We start from the raw sequence: 17,609 nt of genomic DNA, 5'->3' as shown, positions 1-17,609 counted from the left end.
TGTCTTTTTAGTGTAGTTTTGCCTAAGCATTTATTTATATTTTGAAATACGCATCATTTGTTGCAAGTTACTTCCCTTTTATTTCTTCTTTGGATCAGAGTAATGATATAGATTTTAAGAATATTATTAATAGGTAGATTATATTATCTTTTAACTTAACTTCAAGATAATAAAAGAGGAGTATTAAAAGTGCTTGTTATGCTGGGCTTGGTGGTGCACACCTGTAAACCCAGGAGCTTGGGAGGCTGAGGCAGGAGGATGGTGAGTTCAAAGACAGCCTCAGCAAAAGAGAGGTTCTAAGCAACTCAGTGAGACCCTGTCTCTAAATAAAATACAAAATAGGGCTAGGGATGTGGCTCAGTGGTCAAGTACCCCTGAGTTCAAGCCCCAGTACTCCCCGCCGAGAAAAAGTACTTGTTATAAAAAAGGCTATGCTGGGTCTCTTACAGCCAGAACCGGACTGTAAGTTCCTTGAGGAGAGGTTAGGATTACTCATCCTCAGATCTTTCTAGTTCTGCTTTGGCTAACCCATCCCCATACACCCATTCCAGAGCTCACAACTAACTCTGCTTGTGCAATCACATCATCAAGGAATAAAATTATTTTGGAACACCCAATAAGGTCATCAATACTGACACCTGTGTCCCCCACACTTAATGGGAAAAATCCATAAACAAAAGAAGACTTTATTCTTATCTGACATAACTCCCCCCAAACAGTGGAACAAGTCTGAGAGAAAATATTAGATCAGCACTGGAACTGATTAAAAAATTACATCAGTCTTATAAAATTATGATCCATCTATTGATTTTGCCAATGTCTTGATGATGTTATATGTACCAAAGGACAAGCAGAACCAAAAGGCTCAAGTGTGAACATTTTTATAATGTGCACACAGTCAGTGATTTCTTTTAGGCTTTGGCATTTTATACAAGAAAGGCTGCTTTCTGTACAATATTTCACAGGAAACAAGGGAAGTATAATTAGGAACTTATTTTCTGAGAAGATGTTGGTCAATGATCTTCCCTAAATGATTCCAACTTTGTTTTCAAACCTGTTACCTGGTAACAAAAAGAGTCAAAAACAGCTCTGAAGACCACAAGAAGAGTTAAGAAAAATGAAGAGACTGAAAATAAAAAGGGAAGAAATGTGAAATTCTATAAAATAGAGACAGGCTGCATAAAAACTGCATGATAAAAATGAACAAGTTAGAAAGAAAATAATCATTTTATCACTTCAGGAGACTAATCATCAGGCAAACATGAAATATTAGAAATGTACAGGTCTTTTAGGACTTAAAATATGGTTATTTCAATTGACCAGCATAAAGCATCATTTCACATACACATCAAATGAGTAAATGAAGGTAGACATGTGGAGTGACTGCAGATGACACGCAGAACAGCCACAAGGCAGGTACTTACCGAGGTGACAACGTTCTTTTTCTCTTGCTTCCCATTTGTGGCTGTCCACATATGCTGCAGAAAGCAGACATCTTTTTCCTGAGGAAATAAAGTCAATGATCTCAACAGGCATGGTTTCTCAATGATTTCATCTAATATATCCATACTATGAAACACTATCTTTGCCATATCTTCAAACACTAGGTTATATATTTTAATATTAACTTTAAAAAAAAAACAACTACTGCACAGTTTACAAAATGCATTCATCTTCTAACAAGATGCAGAAAAATTGAAATCATAATCTTATGGATCAAAATGTTGACAGGGCAAGGAAAACTTCTTATCATTAAAAATTATGGCCCAGGTGAGCCCTAGAACTCCTTTTTGAATTCAAAACACTGCTGAACTGTGTTTAATTCCTAAATTATTAGTCTTGAAAATATTTCCGACTTGGATTAGCAAATTTACCCAAATTTTGCATAAGTGACCCAGCACCCTCGTGATAAATAAGAGAAACTCAAAAAGCCAAATTTAAGGAAACACACAAGATGGCATAGTTGTATTTCCAGTACCTGGCACAATGCCTGGCATTGCTCAATAAACATGAGCTTAAGGAATGAATGAGAAAGAATGAATGGTGGTTTCATCAAAATTAAAAACTTTTGTGTTTCAATGGACAGTTTCAAGAAAGTGAAAGAAAAACCCAAAGAATGGGAAAAAAATATTTACAAATCATTTATCTGACAAGGGACTTATACCCAGAATATATAATAGCTCTTACAACTCAAAACAAAACAAGACAAAGTCAACTGAAAGATTGGCAAAGGATTTAAATAGACATGCTCAAAAATAAAACAACCCCATAAAATGTATACAGAGTCATCCCTGGATGTCTTTGGAGGATTAATTCCAAGATCCCCTGTGGATATAAAAATTCTTCAATGCTCAAATCTTTGGGACAAAATGGCTAAGAATTTGCATATAACCTAGGCATACTCCTGCCCCATATACATTAAATCAGCTCTAAATTACTTATTATACTTAATTCAATGTAAATGCTATGTAAATAGTTGTTTTACTCTATTATTTCAGGAATAATGACAAGAAAAAAAGAACAATTACATGTTTAGTGCAGATGAAAATTTTAAAACATATTTTCAATTTGCAGTTGGTTGAATCCACAGATGCAGAACCTGTGAGTCTGGAGGGCTGATTGTGTGTGCACAAATAAATATGCACATATAAGTAGCTAATAAACACATGGAAGATGCTTAACATCATTTGCCAGTAGGGAAATACCAACCCAAACCACCTGGAAATGCCATTTCACATGGAGAATGATGACTATAATCAAACAGCAGACAATGATGGCTTTTTGATACTCATGAGGATGCAGAGAAACTAGAACCTCATATATTGCCAGTGAGAATGTAAAGTAGAGCAGCTGCTTTGGAAAACAGTTTGGCAGTTCCTCAAACTGTTAACATTGAGTTACCATATGACCTATCACTTCCACTCCCAGGTAGATATAACCAAGAAAAATGAACACTTGGGTCTACACAAAATTTGTACATATAAGCAGTACATGAATAATGGACAACAAATGGGAAACAGCCCAAATATCCATCAGTTAATAAATGAACATAAAAATGTGGTATATCTTTACAATGGAATATTTGGCAATTAGAAATGAAGGACCTCCAAAACATTATGCTAAGTAAAAAAGATGTCAGCCTCAAAAAACCACATATGATAATTCAATTTTTATGAAATCCCCAAATGGACAAAACTATAGAGACAGAAAGTAGATTATTGGTTGTAGAAGGCTGGGAGTGGAGACTGGGAAATCATGGGAGGAAAATGAAAATGGCTGATAATGAACATGGGATTTCTTTCTGAGATGATAAAAATTGTCCTAAAATTGATTGTAATGACTGCACAACTTTATGCATATATTAAAAACCATTGAATTTTATAGTTCAAATGGGTGAGTTGTATATCATATGTATTATATCTTAATAACCTATTTTTAAAAAGGAAAAACAAAATAGAACGAATGGCTGATGATTACCTGTAGGTCATAGCAGACAATAAGCCAAACGTTAACTAGATGGGATGGGCCAATTAAACATAATAATAGATATTCTCTATCCATCCTCCAACTAAAATAACTAGATCCGTCCATGTGTATTTATACACAATCCAATACTTCTCTTATCTAAAGCACAGATCAGATCTTTATTACAATATCTAAATTTGAGTCCTAAAACTTAAACAATGATATATACAGTAAGAAAGTTTCTTAAGACTGTTTCAAAAGGGGCACAAAGACATTCTAAAAGAAATAACAACTATTTAAGTGATCACATTTCAAATGGATTTTATGAAAGTATTAGATATTTATAACTTTGAGTCACGTCTCATAAACAATATTATAAATTATTAGTTATATTCCTAAATTTAGGAATCATCCCAAGAAGGATGATTAAAAGCTGTTGGCATTATGTTAGGTGTAGAGTTGTACACCAATTAAGGAGAAAGGAGATCTGAGTTCTAGTTTGAGTTTTACCAGCTATTAGAAAATTTCAGATTCTATCATTGCAAATCAAGCAAGACTAGGTGATACCTAAGGTCACTGTATGCTTTAACAGTCATGACACAGAACCAAAAGCATCATTTCAGATATTCATTTATTACTTATAACAGCATTTTTATGTAAACTGAATGCCAATTTCTAAAACCAGTAAGGGCTCTCTCAATTCTGTGGGGAACAATGGCAGCCCTTCTCTATGTGAACATGAACTGAGGGAGCTGTTAAGCTACTTACTCAAGATACCAGTGGTTTGTCCTTTACTTTTATTATTATTATCTCTTATTTGTTCTCTACATCTTAATTCTAGCATAAGAAACCACCCTTCTATGGAAGGCTCCTTTTCTGGAGTCAGAAAAAACAATTATTTAGATCACTGCTCAAGTGTTCTGTATTAGGAAATACAAAGCTGGAGAGGTAATGGAAAGAAGACTTGAGAACTGCCAGAACACCCTCTGTGTGCAATTGTTCAAGAGAAATGAACAAACTAGAACAAAAATGAATTAGGACTAATAACTTTACAAAAGATAAACCCAGGCTCCCCCCAAGGTATGTGTGTATGTTTATGTTTTTGTATGTATGTATGTGTGTGTGTGTGTGTGAGAGAGAGACTAAGGATTAAGCCCGGGACACTGTACCACTAAGCTACATTCCCTGCACACACACCCTCCCCCAACTTTTTTTTTTTTTTTTTTTTTTTTTTAATTTTGAGACAGGATTTCACTAAATTGCAGAGGCTGATTTCAAACTTGCAATCCTCCTGCCTCAGCTTCCCTAGTCACTGGGATTACAAGCATGTGAACTCAGTGCCTGGTTATATATGTCTTTTTCTGCTTAAAAAAGTAGTGGGTAATCATTCTCAATCTATATTGAGGGTATAATGAAATGAAATGGATACAAGGATAAAGAACTTAATTTTGGCAAATAGATAATTTCTATAGTTGCTCTAATACAAACCAATGACAAACATGGGAATAAGTTACCAAGTATGGTTGGCAGAATAGCCCTCAAAGATGTCCATGCCCCATTACTAGAACCTATAAATATGTTACATGGTAGAGGGGAATTAAGGTTGCTAATTAGATAGGAGAATGTCCTAGATTATACAGATAGGCTCCATGTAATCACAAGAGTCCTTAAAAATAGGAGACAGAAGAGTCTGTTGGTAAACATGATATGTGAAGGAACGTTAAGTGAGGACCTTACAATGATTGGCCATTGCTCACGTTGAAAATGTAGAAAGAGGATTGTAACCCAAGGAATGTGAGTGGTCTTGTTCAATATAACTTTCTCAATGATGAAAAGGTCTCTAGAATATGGAAAAAGCAAAGAAATGGATTCTCCCCTAAAGACTCCAAAAGGGAACATATCCAGTCCAACCCCCTAATTTTAGTATGATAAGACCCCAGGTCAGACAGTTGACCCAAAGAATACTAAGATAAATCTGTGCTATTTTAAGCCACCAAATTTGTGTCAATTTGCTACAGAAGCAATAGAACACATTTTCTGTTAAGATTTTTAAAGCAGGATTTTCATCTTTCTGAAATACTTTATAAATGACAGCATTTGTAATTCTTTCCATTTCTGTGCATGAATTGAAGGTCTATATATTAATGTTACAACCAAAGCATTTCTACAAAATCAGGGAAAGAACATTGAATGGAGTGGACAACAGCCAAGTGGACTATCTAGATCAGATTCTCAAATCTTAGTATGCATATCAATTTTTGTTAAAATGCAGGTTCAGAGCAGGAACAGATTCCACATTTCTAAATAAGTTCCTTGATAATGATGATGAAGACATTCCTCAGATCACAGTTGAATTAGCAAAGGGACAGATACCAGCCTTATAGTTCTAGGTTTGTAAACCTATTCAATCCTACTCTGAATATACCATCTAAAAGTATATACAAAGTTTTCTTAAACCTGCTTACCCTCAGATAATATTGCTTGGACAATAATAGTCTCACCACTACTAAAAGAAATGTTTTCTCCATTTAATTCTGAAACACTTTCAAGGACCAAAATTTCAAAGTTTGATGAAAACTGACTGGCTCCATCAATAATCAAATGTCTCCAAACATTTCTCCCTATTTAGAGGGAAGCAGTGTGATTATGGGAATAGATGAGCCTTAGAGTCACAAGGTAACTCTAAATCCTTGCCTTGTTAATAATAAATGCTATGAAAAACTGGGCAAAGTACATGTTATCTCTGAGCCTCTTTCCGTCTTTCTATGCAGGGTGGGAAAACAATGCCTCTCTCAGTAGCTTGAGTGCATTATTAATGTTTTAATGTCAACTATGTAATGATGCCCAGTAGGTTTCTTTCCTCTAGGCTCTTGATAAATGTCATTTTCTTTTTGGGTTTCATGTCAGTTAAATTTCTTTTCATTCTCTTGATCATTTTAGTTGTACTCCTCCATATGATTGTAAGAAGAACAGATAGAAGCATCAGTGTTGCAAATCTGTGTCATGAATTTGTTCAAAATATTTTTCCTCTCTTCTTCTGTAATGGAGCAAATGCTTCAATTTTGCCATAAATCTAGCTCCTTATCAGAATTTTCAAATTCCAAGTGGTCTGTGTTGAACTACTCTATTTACTTATATCACCTCCCTTATAGCTTTCAGTTCTTGACTTCGAGACTACTTTCATCTATGTCCAACCCAGTGCTTGTTCAATATAACTTTCTCAATGATGAAAAGGTTCAATTCTAAGTTATCCAAAATAGTAGCCAAGAGCCACATCCGTTCTCTGAGCACTTAAAATACAAGTAGTGTCACCATACAACTGAAATTTTCATTCTATTTATATTTATTTCAAATTTAAATAGCGACCCATGCTAATAACTACCATGTTGGAATAGCACAAGTATAACTTGCCAGAAGCTCAACAGTTTACACTAAATCCAAAATGCCATCTGGAAAGTCTCTCAATTCACCCTAATTTCCATTTCTTTGTTAGAATGGCTAATACTTATGCATACCAATTTTGCCAAATGTATGGCATTAAATATTTTTACTAGCTAAGGCAACCACTTACTTTTCAGAAAACTTCTTGTGGCCACCTAGGATGTTTTGTGTTGATATTTAATGGTTGTTCCTTAAGTGTGAGCCAGAGTGCGCTAAAGTGTTTCCTCTTTTTTAATAAGGGCTAAGGGAATTGGTTGAAAAGAGGAGATAAAAGCCTCTGGAAACACTAAGTATGATTATTGCATTTTAATCAAGTAATCATGTACATCTATCAAGATTATTTGGTTGAAATCATTGTAAACTTGACTTCTGTAAATACTTAAAAACTTTCCCCCAAAGTTTTCCTCATCAGATTCAAAGTATTTTACAAGTAATTGTTAGCATTTGTTATCTGCACCTGGAAAACTATAGCAAAGAAAGGTTCAAGAATTGTGTCCAAGGGTCATTACGTTAAAGTGAGATAAATACTGCAAAAATCTTATGCAAAGTGAAGACCAGGGGTCTGGAAAGGCGAGATGGTAAGGAAAACATTTACCTGATGCCTCTCCTGGGAAACAGAGTGGGAGAAAACTGTCTTGAACCTGCTTACTCTCAGATAATATTGCTTGGGCAATAATAGTCTCTAAAATAACTATCCACTACAAAAAAGAAATGTTTTCTCCATTTAATTCTGAAACACTTTCAAGGACCAAAATTTCAAAACAGATCAGGGGGGTGGACGTATTACACCTTTTCACGGTGGGCAAAAAGACGACCACCCTAACACACAATCTGACAATCATAAGCAAAATCTCTCATGCCATAACCTTCCTCTGCTTCTCACACCTTTGACCTGGCAGATTTTAAGGAAGGAGATGGGTCAGAAACTACCTCTCCTTTCTGCGCTAACACACACCCCGAATGGCTTCTCTAGCAACCAGATCCCCAAAGCATTTGCCCTCTTCTGGAAAGCTTGTCGCTTCTTTCGTTCAAGGAATGGAGTAATCAGGGGCCTAATGAAGAAGTCCCACCAGGGCAGCAGTCACCAACCTGCCGGGGAGAGGTGAGGCAGAGGAACTTTCCGAGCCAGAAGCAGCCAGCGCCGCACCATGGGGGCCGCCATCTTGGAGCGTACCATGAGGAGGGCCGGTAGGGGGCCGTAGGCAGAGAAGGGGCGGGACACAGTCCTCCCTGTGGGCTCAGAGATTGGATGAATCGCGTTCTGAGCTTTCGGCGATCCGTCCCCCGCCCCCAGCTCTCACAGGTGGTGCGGCCCGGGACAATATGGCTGCATTTCGGTCCTTGGAACGAGCTCTGCAGCAAACGACACGGACTTCTTTTTATCCCGGGGTGGAAGCCGCAGGCTCCAACTGCTGCCGGTGCCCACTCGGAGGTATCCGCGGCATCAGGCCTTGGAAGGAGGGGAGGGGATGGAAAGGAAGGGAGTGTTAAGCCTTGCCAGGCTTCTCGTTGGGGAATCGCTCATCGACCTGGAGCGCGCCCTTGCCCTCCAGTCGCACGTGGGTATGGCAGTGACCCCTGGGGGTCGTGAAAGCCTCCAGTGCATGGAAACGGAAGGAGGACTGCAAGGGGCGACTTGCTCTCCCTGGACACTCCTCACCCTTTGGGCAGGGTTTAGGAGGGAAGATCTTAGTTTGGACTCTCAGCTCTGCTGCTACAAATAAAAAGACCTTGAAAGGGTTTTCTCGTTCTCAAGATTATCCTTACCACCTTACCAATGATTAAACCTGAGAATGCTAGTGAGTGATGATAAGCAAACTTAGCACTTTTTCTAATGTATTTTACATGTAATAACGCCTTTCCTCCAAACACCCAATGGGAGAGGTTTACCTCCTCAGAGTGGGAGAAAACCTCTGTTTACAGAGGAGGAAACACTACAATGTTAAAGTCATTTGCCCAAGGTCACAGGGAACTGGTAGAGGCAATATTTGAACTAGGTTAACAGTGGAGACCTCCCAATCATGCCATGGACTGCCTTTTCATAAATATTAGCAGTACACAGAATTCTTTTATTGGGTACTTTGCCATTCTTCATCCATTTTATATCATGCACAGCTGAGAATTCCGAAGTATGGATATCTCTCAGATTATTAAGCTGTTATGATGATTTATCTTGAGGATAGAGTCCAGATCTGAAAGGCCATGATCCTTTTATTTCACAAAGGACAAAACTAGAAGTTTCAGTGGTTGTATAATAGCTTTTTCCACTCTACTATATGCTCCCAGATAAACAAAACACAATATGCTTGTTTTACATTTAAATGACAGCTTAAAAAAAAAAATAAATGTCTGTTACTCTTAAACCACATGGCAAACAACTATTTTGTCCTTTAAATCTCAGCTTCCTGTCAACCAGTCCTCATACACAGTTAATAACTAGCTCCTTTCACACACAAACAAAATTTATTTTACTGAGTACTTTCGTTTGCTGGTTGTTTCGAGATATTTTTCCCTATCAAGTTTATGTCATATTATAATAGATAACAGTAAGATCAGATCATTAGATCAGACTCTACTTATGTTATTTGCTAAGTGTAAAGCAGTAAAAATGATGTTTTTTTCCCCTAATTTTTAGCTAAAAGATATCTACTTACAGATAATATCATGAAATTAAAAGAATTTCAACATAAGAAGTTGGCTATTGCATATAATCTTCCTGACACCAAAGGTAAATAGAATTTATTTTGTTAATTCTTTTATCTGTCATTTCAGTTTCCTCTTTGTCTCTATTCATTCTTTGCTTTGGTGACCTTCAATCTCATAGAAAAAGTTGATAACATTTCTTCTTAGCTTCCTAGACTACCCTTAGATTCACCTTTCATTTCACACCCTACTACTACAAAGTCTATGGCTTTCCTCTTACCTTTTGTCCCAGAATCCAAGAAGAGATGCAAATAGAAAGGCGCCACATGCATATACACACATATATATAAGAACTCCAGATGACCGGCTGTCAAACTTTTATGTAGCTTTCAGTGAAAAATATATTTAATCACATAGACATGTGAATGAAATAAAACAGTGCTATATGTGATGATGCATTTTGATTTTCTTGTTATTTTGTTTTTGATACTGGGAATTGAACTCAGGGATGCTTAACCACTGAGCCACATCCCCAGCCCTTTTTACTTTTTACTTTGAGATGGGGTCTTACTAAGTTGCTTAGGGCCTTGCCAGTTTGCTGAGGCTGGCCTTGAACTTGTGATCCTCCTGCCTTAGCCTTCCAGGTTACTGGGTTTACAGGTATGCACCATTCATTGAGTCTAGTTCATTTTGGTATTTTTTAAGTCAGTAGGATCAAGGGTTTTTTAAAGAACAGGAGGAATTTGTATAAAACCTGGAATTTTAAAAGTCCAGTGTGTTTGGGGGAAGTGTAGAGGGAAAAAATTTGTAGCATATTGATAATTGTTGAGGTTGGATGATGGTAATTTTTCTCTACTTTTGGGTGAGCTTAAAAAGCTAAAAACATGCTGGGCGTGGTGGCACATGCCTGTAATCCCAGCAGCTTGGGAGGATGAAGCAGGACAATTCTGAGTTCAAAGCCAGCCTCAGCAATAGTGAGGCACTAAGCAACTCAGTGAGACCTGTTTCTAAATAAAATAAAAAGAAAGGGCTGGGGATGTGACTCAGTGCTTAAGCACTGAGTTCAATTGCTGGTAACAAAAGCTAAAAACACAAGAATACCACTATCTTAGGTTTATTTCCTTTCAACATTTGAGAAATTTTGTTCTTCCCTCCAACAGAGAGTTTATCCTGGTACTTCAAACTCCTTTATGAATATTTCCAAGACATTCCTCTTTTGTAATAACTCTAATTTGTCTCTATTGACTTTTCCAGCTATAATCCCAGCTCTCCTTCTCACTGGGAAATGATTCTGAGCACCCAAGTAACACTTCTTGCTTTCATTCCTTCCCAGCTGTTCCTTTAGAAATCAGTCATCCCCCACTGCTTCACTAGTGATACTGCTATGTAACACCACCCAATTTTGTATGTAATACAAAAATAAGACTTAAAAAGTGCAATATAATGTGTTTATCTCCAGTTCATTATACTGAACAATCTAGACTTCTTTTTGCCCCAGGTATTTTTGACCTATTGAGGTTTATAGTCAGGGCCCCATATCATTATCTAGTTGTTGTTTCCAATTGTTATAGACTTATAAAACTGACAGTGGTTCACATGTCCTGAAAGATAATCTAATTAGTGCCAACATACTCCATTGTCAAATTGGCATTTTTAAACTCCTGTCAGCAGTTCTTCCATTTTGAGAACCCACAACTGCACTATGTTGTATACCATATCATATGCTTCCTTACCCCCGACGGCTTCTATCCCTGCCATAATGGACCTGACCCTCTCTGGTGTCCAGTGTAGCTTCTTATTCATCTGGTCACTGCTCTTCTTCCCATAATGCTTTTACCCCCAGTTCTATTCTGTTACTCTTGCTGATTCCCGTACCCAGAATGACCCCCTGCTTTGTTTCTCCAGCTCTACTCAGTCCCTTCTGGTATCTGTCCAATTCCACCAAATCTGGTCTTTCCTGCCACACTGAGTCATTATAGCTCTCATGATAGGACTCTTCTGTCCTATTGTGTTTATAGTCCTTCACATGTCCCTCTTCCATCATTTTTTTCAGATAGCTTTGTATAAATATATTTTGCCTTCCTGAATAGGCTTTAAGCTCTTTGAGTGCAGGAACCATTCTCAAAGGATGACTCTGAATATAAATATATGATAAGCCATTAAATGCTGATTGATTTGTTTTTAATATACAACATACATCTTTTGACATTGTGGATTCTTAAGATTTGTTAAGAGGGATTAGGAAGTTCAACATGTAAAACTATCCTTTTGAGATCTTTCATATTGGAAATTGCTTAGAAATATTTAATAGACTAAATCCTCTTAGATCTAACAGGAGGCAGAGTGAAAATGAGGTCAGTAATGTTACTACTTACTAGCAGCTATTATATGGTGTTAAGTGTTTTCAGACATACCATGTAGCCCATGAGATCTCACTTTATACACAAATAATATAGTCTCTGTACAAAGGTCTCCTCCAGAGCATGCAATGGCAGAGCCCAGGTTCTGGGCTCTAAAACCTTTAACCACTGTATGGCTCTACAAATAGATTAGAAGATCCTTTGCGTTATGTCAAACCAAGTGTGTCTTCTTGTAAATCAACTTCATAGTTTTTGTGTTTTAATATATATTGCCACTTCTAGCAGCATTCCTTTTCAAAGCTCTGGGCCTTGGAACAAATTATAGATATTTCTTGGCAGCTTCCAATGTGAGAACAGCCCTGGAAAGCAGATGCTTGCTTGGTTCCTGCCTTGCATCCCATCCCACGTTTAGTGATAATGTAGCCCCTTCCTAATGCCAAGAAGCAGTGCTTCCTTTTGGTGTTTTTCCCTATAGTTGATTAGACACAAAGATAAGGGACAAAGCTAGACTGTTATGACCTTGAAGTGCTTCTATCACTAAATGCTCACTAGTGGACTTTTTAAAAAAGTTATATAGTACTGTGGCATGCTTTCTAAGAACTGAGTAAAGAGAAACCAAGAGGAATGAAAGAAAAGTGAAAATGAGCCAGATAAAAGAAACATGAAGGCAACATCATGGATAAACCCATGTTCAGATCACATTTTCATTTTCCTGTTTAGTGCCATGCTAATTGATGATTTGGGTATCTGATTATGTTTTCTTCTTGTAAGCTTCCTGTAGATTAGGTTATTTGGGTAAGACTCTGGGACAGTAGTTCTCAAAAGTTGGCATACCTGAGGATCTCCCAGGGAATCAAAAATGCCTTTCTGTGTACTCCCACTCGTAGAAGTTCTGTTGTAGAAAGTTTTGAGTGGGGCGTGGGCCAGTAACCCTATGTCACAGGTTTGCTTTAGGGACACATGACACTTGGTGCTCTAGAGGAATCAGTGAGGGGAGCTGTATGCCCAGCAACCCCTTTCAGTGCCCCTTTGCAGTGAGCTTCCCCTTTTCCCTGAGGTCAACCCCCTTACAGTCTTAGCCTGAGTGATGGCCACATCCTGTGCTTTCTTCCAGAAACCTATTTTAGGAACTTGGAAGAGAAATTGACCCAGAACAAACTCATCTTAAAGGACGAATTGAGAACTTTGCTTCATTTGTGTCAGACCCGGGATGATGTGGAGCTGGCTAAAAATGTCATGTACAGGTGAGGCATTTCTTTAGAATTCCTCCAGCCTTCCTTTCTTCTTATTCTGTTCCTTTCCCAGAGCAACTTCACCCACCTCTAAGATTTCAGCTATCACCTCTACATTGATTCTTTCCAAATCTTGTCCAAATGCCTTGCCTTAAACCCCAGACACTGACATTTATTCATTGAATGAACACTTACTGGGTTTGTACTACATGCCAGGGGCTGAGACAGGCTACAGTAATTCATGGACAAAGAAATCATCAATCTAATCACTGATTCCACTTCCCTACCCTCTTAACATACACAAACTTATTTCTCTTCCTATGTCTTCTATCTAATTGACCTGTCATACAGGACAAATATTTTGGAGCATTTTCCCCTTAGTCTGATTTCCCTTATTTTCCGGATGGAATAAGAAATCCCAGTGCTTGCTCACTCCCTAGTACTGATATCAGTTCAGGCTTCAGTGTTTCTTTCTTTGATCAGTTCAGTGGACTCCTAGCTGTTCTGCTTCCTTCTTAGTCCTGTTTGACCTTTCTGATTTATTAGTAGAGCTTCCCATGTTAGAAGGTGCTGGAGGGTCCAAGAAGGCTTCACTTGAATTTCTGCTACCTCCATGTGGCCACATGTGCTCTCCTGAAATGCCTCACCAATCTTTAATCTAATTTGAGTGGCACTGGCTCACAAAGTCAAAGTGAGGGGAAATGGATCCCCCCTCTGGATGGATGGAGCAGCATGCACATACAGGGAGGGAAGAAACTGATGACCACCATCTATTAATCTAAGAAGCTACTGGGAGTATTTTTATTCAGATTTTTTTTCTATACAAAGAGTTATGGTTTTGGTAAGTTTTATTTTATATAGATATAATTATTATTATATATGTAATGATATTTTGTTTTCTAAATAATGTTATAGCATAATTTTCCTTTATTAACGTATATTCAGAAAGCATCTTTTATATATATATATATATATATATATATATATATATATATATATATATGTATTTTTTTGGTGGTGGTACTAGGGATTGAACCCAGGGGTGCTTTGCCATTGAGTACATTCTCAGCTGCTGCCACCACCCGTACCTTTTTGTGAAGACTGGATCTTTCTTGCTAGGTTGCTGAGGCTGGCCTTGAACTTGGAACCCTCCTGCCTCACCCTCCCAAATTGCTGGGATTGTGGTTGTGTGCCATATTGCCCAGCACCCAGGAAACCTTACACCTTTTGATGACAATATAATACTCCATTATAAATTAACTACCTTAAATAACTATGTCCCCTCTATATGTTGAACATATAAATTGTTTCTAGTTTTTCACTAGTATACATAAAACCCTGATGAGCAATTCTGCATAAAACTAATTCTTTGTTTCTTTTTGGGGGTGAGGGAGATCAGAGAGTGTATTAGGCAGCTTTCCATCACTATAATAAAACACTAGAGACAGGTTACTTATGAAAAAAGTGTTTTATTTAGCTCATGGCACTGGCATTACCTCATTTCTCTTGATGGTGCCATGTAGTTGATGGCAGCAGTGGGAGAATATGAGAACCATGTGATCACATCTGCATGTGGGAAGCCAGAGAATAGGTGGAGCCACTCTTGGCTTTTTGTAACAACTATCTCTCAAGAACTACCTACAGGTCAAGAACCACCTTAATTCCTTGCAGCATTCTCAGTTGACTTAAGGACCTTCCATTAGGCCCCCACCTCTAAAATAATACATATACCTCATTGTTGTCGCCCTGAGAGCAAGCTTCCACCACACAGACCCCTGGGGAACAAACCAAATCCAAACCACAGCAGACAGTAGGGACTTGTTAAAGTTTGTCAATATAAAATGTCATAATGTTTGTACAAAAAGATTAGGCTGATTTACAGTTGCATACTCAAATTTCATGGTGTTTAATGATTGGAGACCTTCTGGCAATTTCCCATCTCACTCCTCCTTTTACTACCTAAAGCCAACAGATGTTCGTAAGAGTAGCAAAATGGGTTAAAAATTCTGAACACTCTTTCCACTCTTATTTTTATCATAAACATTCAATGTATGACTCTCAATTCTTTATTGATGCAAATAGTTCTACCCAGTTGGCCTTTTTCCCTCTGTAGATAGCTGGACAAGTGGGAAGATGGGAAAGGGGGTCATGAGCTGAAACATAAATAAATATTATGTTTTTTAATCTTTTAATAAAGTCACAAACGGGGAGTAACTTAATCCCCTTATAGTCTTGACCAAATGCTGAAATTTGGTTTGTGGAGGGATTTTACATCCTCTTACTTGAATATTTCTTGTCAAGTGGTAGTTCATTATCTCAGTGACTTTCTAGCACTTTTATTGTCTTGAATTTCATTTTGAATGTAAATGTCAACTCAGGAAAACATTTGTTTTTGCTTTCTGTTGTTTTTAATCTGGCACAAGTTTCATATGAGACTGTACTGAAGTACAGATTTTAGAGGTGTTTCTCAGCATGCCGTGTGTTGTATAAGAGCTAACATACTAAGGATTTCCTGTGTCCTATAAGCAAGTCTTATCTCATTTAATCCTCACAGAATATTTGAGTTGAGTTCTCTTCTCTCTATTTTATAGATGAGGAAACTGAGGCACTGAAGGGTTTTGTTAATTTGCTCATGGTTACATAATTTGTAAGTAGAAGAGCTGGAATTTGAACCAGCATTTTGGAATTGGAGTCTAAATTCCTTAACCACTACTTGCTCTTATTTTTTCATAACTTAATTCAAAAGAGTTATAATGAAGCAGTGAATAATTTATAACTTCTGAAGTTGGATTATAAAGTGTATCTTCAAAAGTACATAGTCCCTGGGCAGTACATAAGTTTAGAATAGACCAGCCATAATGCCTCTCTTACTTGCCTCAGTTATTTCAGCATAGGGTAAAAAATATTCTCTTTTGTAAAGTCAGAGCTTTCCTCCATATTTTAAAATCATTCACGTCATGAAAATCATTGTCATGTTCACCAGATTATCCTCACAGTGTCTACAGCTGGAAGGGTGGGTTATTGTAAGTAACTTGTACTATTGATTCACAGTTTCAATTTCAGACTGGCCACCTATAGAACTCTCAAGCTACATAAAATACATAGCTGCCCTTGAAATTAACCTTTTCCCAAAACTTACAAATTATATAAGTGCATTTAATTTGTACTAGGTGGTCGTGGTTCACATATGCCTACATTTTTGTGAGCTTATAAAAGCAGAGATCGCCATAAATTGTGAAATGTGTCAGTTGTCTGCTGTCCTGTATGGGCATGACGCCAGCTTGGAGGAGCCCAGACCATCAACCCTGCTCCTTACCTTTCTTTTCTTGTAGGTGGGGCCACTTCTGAGGAGACAGATCCCTGCTGTTTCCTAATTTAGCCTTATTCTCAGATCAATTCCATTGATGCTTAATTTAGAGAATGATCGCAGTGTACATTTTCTCCTCTTGCTTTTATTGCACAGTGTTTGTTGGCCTCTAGTAGAGTCTGTTTAAAATGCCTGACATATTTCTGCACTCCAGGATTCTCTGATTTTGTTCAAATCTCCACTTTTCTCTTTGCAGATTGGAGTATCTCATTCCTTATTGTGTCCTTAGCACCTAGCAGTGTGCATACCATGCTGTTATCTATCCTTTTTACTGTGTCCCACCTTTTGACTTATTGATTCATTTTGATTACCAGGTACCATACAGAGAACAGAAATGTCACTTTGGGGGAATATAAGTTTGGACCTGTTTTCATGAGGCTGTGTTATGAGTTGGATCTTGAGGAGTCTGCAGTGGAGCTCATCAAAGACCAGGTTATTTTTTCCTGATTAATTTGCCTGCCAATATGATTTCCTCAAGGGTTATATTTTGTCATTATCAGAAAAGACATCTTTTCAATAGACATTATTCCTGGGTTAGATTTTCAGACAAAGGCCACTACACTGAATGAATAATTCAATTCTCTGCATTTTAAAAGTTTCCTTGGGGTTGGTTTATACCAAGTAGTATAAGTCTCTATGCCTTTGCAGCAGTATCTGCCACATTTTGAGAATATGCTGACCTCTTTTTTTCAGAAACTTCCAGGGGAGGATGGCTTAAGACAAGGTGCCATTATATGATCCCTTTCCTATTTTTTACCTGTGTTCTTTTTTTGTTTTTATTTCTGATGGAAGACTACATTTATAAAGTTCTTGTCCACTTGGGTTTTTTTTTTTTTTTTTTTGTTCTGAGAATTGAACCCAGAGATCCCTTTACCACTGAGCCACGTCCCCAACCCTTTTTAATTTTATTTTGAGGCAAGGTCTCTCTAAGTTGCTTTGGGCCTCACTGAGTTGCTGAGGCTGGTCTTGAACTTGGCGATCCTCCTGCCTGAGCCTCCCTAGTTGCTGGGATTATAGGTGTGGTCCTCTGGGCCTTATTCTTGTCCTATTTCAAAATGTTTTCACATATTATAATTTTCTTTTCCTAAAAATAAAAATAAT

At 37.6% G+C, this 17,609-nt stretch overlaps 2 protein-coding genes across 4 annotated transcripts in view; one reads left to right on the top strand and one right to left on the bottom strand.

Moving 5' to 3' along the window:
* The window catches only part of Mrps27 (mitochondrial ribosomal protein S27), a 90,315-nt gene extending 82,226 nt beyond the window's left edge, over positions 1–8,089 (bottom strand). Inside the window, exons 1-2 of the mRNA XM_026393229.2 lie at positions 7,996–8,089; positions 1,425–1,502 (exon numbers count right to left, since the gene is read on the bottom strand). Of these exons, the coding sequence (XP_026249014.1) occupies positions 1,425–1,502; positions 7,996–8,083 (166 nt within the window). The 5' untranslated portion in view covers positions 8,084–8,089. The remainder of the gene's footprint in view (positions 1–1,424; positions 1,503–7,995) is intronic.
* A 130-nt stretch (positions 8,090–8,219) lies between these two features.
* Positions 8,220–17,609, top strand: part of Ptcd2 (pentatricopeptide repeat domain 2) — a 29,069-nt gene continuing 19,679 nt past the window's right edge. For 2 of the 3 annotated variants that reach the window (XM_026393270.2, XM_026393267.2), the window contains exons 1-4: positions 8,220–8,338; positions 9,542–9,634; positions 13,024–13,153; positions 16,823–16,940. In XM_026393270.2, the coding sequence (XP_026249055.2) occupies positions 8,230–8,338; positions 9,542–9,634; positions 13,024–13,153; positions 16,823–16,940 (450 nt within the window). In that variant the 5' untranslated portion in view covers positions 8,220–8,229. The remainder of the gene's footprint in view (positions 8,339–9,541; positions 9,635–13,023; positions 13,154–16,822; positions 16,941–17,609) is intronic. The other variant, XM_026393269.2, reaches the window with a different exon arrangement.

The sequence above is a fragment of the Urocitellus parryii genome, chromosome 1 (assembly GCF_045843805.1).
Source record: "Urocitellus parryii isolate mUroPar1 chromosome 1, mUroPar1.hap1, whole genome shotgun sequence".
In the NCBI taxonomy this organism is placed as follows: Eukaryota; Metazoa; Chordata; class Mammalia; order Rodentia; family Sciuridae; genus Urocitellus; species Urocitellus parryii.
Note: the sequence above shows the minus strand (reverse complement) of the source record. Positions and strands in the feature narration are given on the sequence as shown.